General features: G+C 42.5%; 1 protein-coding gene across 1 annotated transcript; it reads left to right on the top strand.

Moving 5' to 3' along the window:
- The first annotated feature begins 420 nt into the window (after window positions 1–420).
- Window positions 421–603, top strand: ctxnd1 (cortexin domain containing 1). Its single transcript, XM_071920837.1, has one exon. The coding sequence runs from the start codon at window positions 421–423 to the stop codon at window positions 601–603; it is 183 nt and encodes a 60-aa protein (XP_071776938.1).
- The last annotated feature ends 6,396 nt before the right edge of the window (window positions 604–6,999 follow it).

Here is a 6,999-nt window from a genome sequence, read left to right as displayed (position 1 = left end):
GAATGACAGAATATTTACTTATTGTCATGGCAACGCTGAAAAATTCTGATTTGAGTGTTCAATACAAGTCATATGTAGGTCACACGCCTCGGGATCTGATTTTGTACCAGCTATCCATGTGGTCCAAATTAGAATTGAAAAAAAGTGGCTCACACTGATTAGAAAACATCCAATCTGTGTCACATCTGAGGGAAAAGTCAGAACTGGGACACTTTCAGCTGCAGTGTGAACAGAGCCTCAGACACAGAACTTTGTAATGGGCTGTTTGATGACAACTTAATCCCTGTCTTCTTCCTCCCATCCTCCACCCCTCCTCTTCCTCTCCCTGTACATCTCCAGCTTGGTCTTCAGGATGGTAGCGGTGTGTGCGGGCGTGGCTGAGGACGGCAGCAGCGGCAGCAGCAGCAGACCACAGCAGTCATGGAGGTGGAGAGCACCGCCGACCCGGCCTTCGTGGACGTGGACCAGGGCCTGACTCTGGCCTGCATCGCCTTCCTCTGCCTGCTGCTGGTGGCCATGATCATCCGCTGCGCCAAGGTCATCATGGACCCCTACAGCGCCATCCCCACCTCCACGTGGGAGGAGCAGCACCTGGACGACTGACGCACACTCATGCACACATGGATACATGCAGCCACACACAAAGGCATAGATACATACACCGACAGAGGAGAGTTCTTCAAGGGTTCTTTGGTTTGGGTAGTGGTTCTATAAGGAACCGTAATGACTCAAAGACCCCTCTGATTTGTTAAAATAAAAAAAATTAAAAAAGAAGAATAAAGAAAAAGTTATATTAAAAAGTTATTGTAATGCTGCTGGTTTGGAGCATTTCATGGTTTCTTAAAAGGTTCTTTACAGCACCAAAAAGGGTTCTACTGTGGTACAAGCCTAAAGAACCCTTTTCTGGTACTATATGGAACCCTTTTGGTTCATAGTGTAGAAACATAGAGGCCACATCCAGGCACTGACATGCAGCCTACACGTCCAGTAGAATGTACATGGGAAGGAGCAAATGTACTGACTGCTATATCCCGACATGGAGCGAGTAAGAGGAGAAGGAAAGCAAGGAACTGTTGGGATTCTGTAAGCCTACAAAGCCATTGAATGAATGAAAATATTACCACTACAGAGTAAAGCACATAAACTTGGCTTTTTGTAACTACCTAGACGACTTCAGGAGCCTCTGGGCTGCCTCACATTCCTGCCGGACAAATAAACACAGTCAGTGATGGCCGACCATTGACTGCATGCCAACCTTGACTGCAGAGCTCCACTGCAGACCGACCGCACTTTCCCTTTACACCTGTACTGATGGACTTGATGAACGAGGAGGAGGAGGCAGCAGAGGATGAAGAGGAGAAAGACTAGCACACTTATTGGTTATGGTACCTCGGCAAAATTCGGGGGCAGTGTAAATGGGCAATGTTGATTTCAGCTTGCAGTGGGTTGGAAAATGAAACAAAAACAATGAGGATACCTTTGTAGGCCATAAAGAGACAAAGTATCATTCCAAAATAGTCATGACTAGGTCATAATTTTCCCAACATTTCCCATCCACACTGCCTCAAATTGTTGCCTGTGTGCCATTACCTTTAAAGAATTTACCAAGTTTTTGGGAGATTGGCCCATTGGTCAACTTAACAAGTAGCTAGCTAAGTGTTTAGAACATAGATGCCAAAATCATTCATTTGTGGTAGAACTTTGGCGCCGGTGTTCTATGCTAACACTTTAGCGTACACTATGTTGAGTGATAGTAGGCTCCATGCTAACACTTTAGCATACAGTATGTTGAGTGAGAGTACACTTAATGCTAACAGTTTGGCATAGGCTACACTATGTCAGGGTTGGGCAACCATGTGTCATGGAGTGCCAAAGAGTCTGCAGGTTTTCATTCCAACCAAAGACTACAGCAGATTTCACTGATTAGCACCAACCAGAGTTCAAGAGTTAGCATGGAGCCTACTTTCACTCAACATAGTGTATGCTAAAGTGTTAACATTGAGTACCGGAGGCAATGATCTACCTGGGACACATGGATGATTTTGGTGTTTATGTTCTCATCACTTAATAAGTTGCTAAGTTGACCAGCGGGACAACCTCCCAGAAACTTGATGTTTTCTTTAAGACGTGACAGATTTAAATGATTCAAGACTGAAAAAATGTAAGGAGGCCTTTGTCTAGTGATTTCATTTTGTGCCGCAGAGGCAAGTTTTGTATGTTTTATAAAGAATAATGACTTTCATAAGGGACTTTATTGACTTGCATTTGCTTATGATACAGTGTCTGAGTATACCTATCGACCATTAACGCTCAGACAATCTTTAGCCATTATCAGTCATGCTTGAATGCGTGCTATTGCCGACAGCATGTCAACGCAGAGAAACAAAATGTCCTCTGCTATTATTTAACAACACACACACACACACACACATACACACACACACAAAACTGCAAAATAGGCAACTCATCCTGTCTAATAAGTCATAGCTCATGGCAACATGAACTATTACACCCAGACGCCTTTGCTTCCATTCATAAATTGGCCTTGTTTGCCTCGGCTGCTGTCTCAGCTATTAGTTTAGAACAAGCTGATACGTTCTTGTTGCTGTTAATTTAGTTTGTCTCTGACTTATGTATCTGTGCAGAAAGCATTTATCATTTATGAAATGATTGTCTATTGCATGTTATGAAGTGCCTATATGCTTACACCACAGAAGAGTTTTTAAGCCATTTAGCACAATGCTGAGTTCCATATCAGCCCCCGAGTCCCTTTACCAGGGGGGGTACATAGTAAACTTTTGGATGGGAAAATGGCACATTATGCTTTTTCTTAAGGCAGCAGGGTTAAATAGCTGTATTCCTTTCCAGTGATCTCAGATATACAGAAAAGTCCCAAGCGGTGAAGGTGCTGGGGGTCAATGTGGAAGTCAGCAGTTTACTGACAAGCTTGGCTTGAAAATAAACAGCAGGTTATGCCATTATGTTCTATTTGATATATAAAAAAGACTGGCCTACATTCAGTATGTCAACAATATAGATTATTATGAATTACAGAACTGCCGAACGAACCTGTCTTTTGTGTCTTTTAATTGAACATAAATGAAATCGGAAGCTAATCTCCATTATTTTGGACATGTAATTGGGTCACATGAAAAGCCTTATGAAATTTCATTCAGTGGTTACCCATGGGGAACCGTCTGCCAGCCCCAAGGCCTTTTCCATCAACTTCTATTTCACATAATAGACTAAATGGTACAGTGACGAAAATCTCTTCAGTTGTACTTAGAGGCAAATCCACATTCAACCATCCACAGGGTTTTGAAGGTCAAGTTCAAGGAACATATATTACCATTATGGTAATTAGGCCGACTCCACACTGTGAGAATCTAAAACAGTGATTAAATTTGCCTTGGCGGTTATACGTCGAACAGGTTAATCTCTCTCTTTCTCTCTTCTGGCCTTGAACCTGGCAGCCTCCTGTCTTCGCTGCAGCCCTGTTTCTATGAAAAGGTTGGACCAGATGTCATGTTGAGCATGTTTATGGGGGCACAAGGGCAGCATTTACAGCATTCAGTATGCAGCTGCGCATGTGTGTGTGTGTGTGTGTGTGTGTGTGTGTGTATGTGTGTGCGTGTGCTCGCCTCCTGCTACCATCTCTCTGACACTGACAGCTTGCTGTATGAGTGAATATTTCACACCTAATCCCTCTCTTTGCTCACTGTTCTATGTCTGTATCAGGGCAAACAGTTGTCCCTTCAGCTGTCGCCATGAAACCCCACAGCATCCGTAACACAGTTCCACCCATATGGGTGTTTTAAGGCCAATACTGATATTTTTAGATTGAAGCTGCCGATAGCTGATATTTTGTACTGATATTCAGTGTCTTTAAATTTGACCATGTTTCTGCCCAAGCAATATTAAAAAATGACCAGTTGTTGTTTCCTTGTATTTTCCTCTTGTCAGGGTGGAAAAGCCTCTGAAACAGCATTTAGACAATGGGACACTAAAACTCTCCATTGAAACCCAGGAAAATAATACTACTACTACTAACTAGAAGGCCCTTGGTAGAGCACAAACCTCAAAACAACAATTCTCCAACTTGCAAAGATCCAGATCACCACCAAAATCACCACCGAATCAACTGCGGAAGTCATAACATATTCAAGCATAATTACATGGAATCTGATCAAAATGTCACATTAAACTGCGTGCACCACTCTGTCTGCGTCTCCCCAATCACTCTCACTTCCAAATTCAACATCTAGCTCTTCTGTTTTTTTCTTATTCGGCACACGAGAGCAAACACAATCAGTGCTGAATGCTGCTCTTCCTTCTCCAGCTCTATTTTAGCTAAATCAGATGAAAAACAGTCACTTTTGGCGTTTGTTTTGGCAAGACAGTAGGGTATCGAGATCCCTCACGACTTAATCCATGTGATAAATCTATTCATGTGTGACCGCCCATCTGTGCCACAGTGTTAGTGCATCAGCCAGACAGGAGACTACAGGAAATAAGGTTGTTTAATGTGAGCAGGGCAGAGATCTTAGGTTTTTCACATTAGAATTGGTTCAGGTTAAGGTCTTCCCATAGAGAACCAGTGTATTGATCAATTCTACAATAAGTATGTCATCAATCAAACTGCGTCATATCCATCATGTCAGAGGTGGACGACACTGACTGGTTGCCAAATGAGTAAAGTAAAATATAAGTATTGTTGGATGCTTGATGAGTATAATCCCATCCCTACTGTTACTGAACATTATATATTAGTTTGGGGTCACCTGACAAAAATACAGAGATTTTTATCCATTAGAAAGATCTAACATAATGTACTTGTTTATTAGCTTTGGTTGCTGATCTGTTATACCTGGCTCTGAGTATCAGATTTTAATTGTGGGACAATTTTTGTACTTTTAGCCTGGTATCAGCTCCAACATCTGATACCAATATCTGTATAGTTTGTGGATATATAATAGGATCTGGGATAGTAAGTGCTAATCCAGGTGGACTAAAACTTACACTAAGACTAAAACAAAGCTGGCCAATATCTGAACTTTTAGTATATCGGTCCAAAATATCAGCACATATATCGGCAGAACCTTAAACCCCTAAACACTTTCCCATTCACCACTGGAATGCTACTGTGTTTTCGACTGTCAGATCACTGTTTCCCCCACCTGGTGCCACCAAGGCCGAGAAAGCCTCTCCCTGCGATGTGACAGGCAAAAAACGCAGCGACTCAGGAGCCTCGGGGGTTTTATCTCTGCGATATCTGTCACATGCCTCCCTCTCAGGTGTGAAATTGCCCTCTAAATCCTGCACAGCGGAGAGGGAGAGGGAGAGGGAGAGGGAGTGCTGGGGTATGGAGGGGTTGCGGAGGGGTGTAAAGTCTAAAATCCCTGTGGGTCTCGGAGTGAGGAATGAGTCTGACTAATTACGCGGAGATGGCTGCTCTGAAGCTCCGAAGCAGGAACGTGACTCCCAAACAGGCTCGGGTGGATGGGTGGGGGTGAGGGGGGTGGGGGTGGGGGTGGGGGTGGGGTGGATGGGATGTGGCGCGAGAAAGGTTGGAGGGCATTCAGCAGGGGTGGAAAGAGGACCAAAATATCCTACTCAAGTACTGTTGCTTTGCTGAAACGTTACTGAAGTAGAAGTTAAGCTAGCTCATTTAAAATGTACAAATGACTTAAAACAGACATTGATACATATGATCTTTCCCATGTAATGTACAAAGGACAAGAGGAGTTCAAACTAGGCTCTTTTAACTGAAACAAAAAATAAATCAAGCATGAATCAAAGCTATGTACAGACCATCCCTCTTTTCTTTGATAACATACTCAAACATGGTTTTCAGAGCTAAAACATCTAAAAACAAGGGTTTAGATCTTATTCATTCACTTTTTCTCTTTTATCTCACTTTCTCTTTAACTCCCTCAGCCTTTCCCTCATAAAAGAGAATCTGTGTTGTTGAACAGCTTATGGCAATAGCCAATGTACTTTTTATCCTCTTAAAACAGATATTCTCTGATAAGCTTTATTGATCCCCGTGGGGAAATTAGATAATTTCATCAAGAACAATAAAATATGAATAAGAATAGAGCAAGTGTGGTATTTAAACATAATATAAGCCATGTAACAACACAAGAGCATTAAGTAAAACTGATAATGAAAACGATGAAATATATGAATTACAGCATGTATGGCTGTATAGCACGGTGTGCCAAGTAAGCAGCAGGCCATACTGAGAAATAAAAAATTCATGAATGAATATGTACGATATGAAAATGCCCCGCAAATATGGAATATATGCAGAATGAGAGAGGTGGAAAGAGTTGTATAAAGTTATAATCTAGAGTCATTATTAACTTTGTGCAACCCGATCCATTAAAAACAGCAGATCGTTAAAGTTGCATTTAAAAGTACAAACCACATAAGCGTTTGAGGTTTGACTCAATGAAAAGGCTCGTTTTCACAGCCTGTTAGTCTGGTTAGAGGGCTGAGTGCTTCTCGCGGTTAATATTTTGCCAGCTGTTTCTCTGCAAGCGGTTTATTTTCCACCGCGGGGCCTCGACTAATCAAGCCAAACCTTCCATTTCCGCCTCCATTCGTTTTCTACGCGGCGGCCTGTCATTTTCTTGGCGAACCCGACCGCATGTGACTTAGCCAAGTCGGTGCAGTTGTTTGTTTGGATTGCAAATTGCGCTGAAAAGGTGACGTTCTAAAAATTCACATTCCCCCACTTCTCGTTTCCTCCCGGTGAAAACGTGACGCTGTCCAGGGACGTGTGCACACACATCTGCTCACACACTCTGTCTCACACACACACAAACAAAACACTTGGTAACATCTAAAAAATGTGCTCTTAGTTTGCCTATTGGTCCGTATACAATATGTCAGCATCCTGTTGGTGTTTCTCACTATGTTCCTGTAATCGGCTCTCCTGTTTATTAAAGGTCACTTTGATCTATACCTCACTTACATTTCGTTGGCAAAGTAAAG

The sequence above is a fragment of the Centroberyx gerrardi genome, chromosome 1 (genome assembly GCF_048128805.1).
Source record: "Centroberyx gerrardi isolate f3 chromosome 1, fCenGer3.hap1.cur.20231027, whole genome shotgun sequence".
Classification (NCBI taxonomy): Eukaryota; Metazoa; Chordata; class Actinopteri; order Beryciformes; family Berycidae; genus Centroberyx; species Centroberyx gerrardi.
The sequence above is the reverse complement of the archived record's forward strand: the minus strand, read 5'-3'. Positions and strand labels throughout refer to the sequence as shown.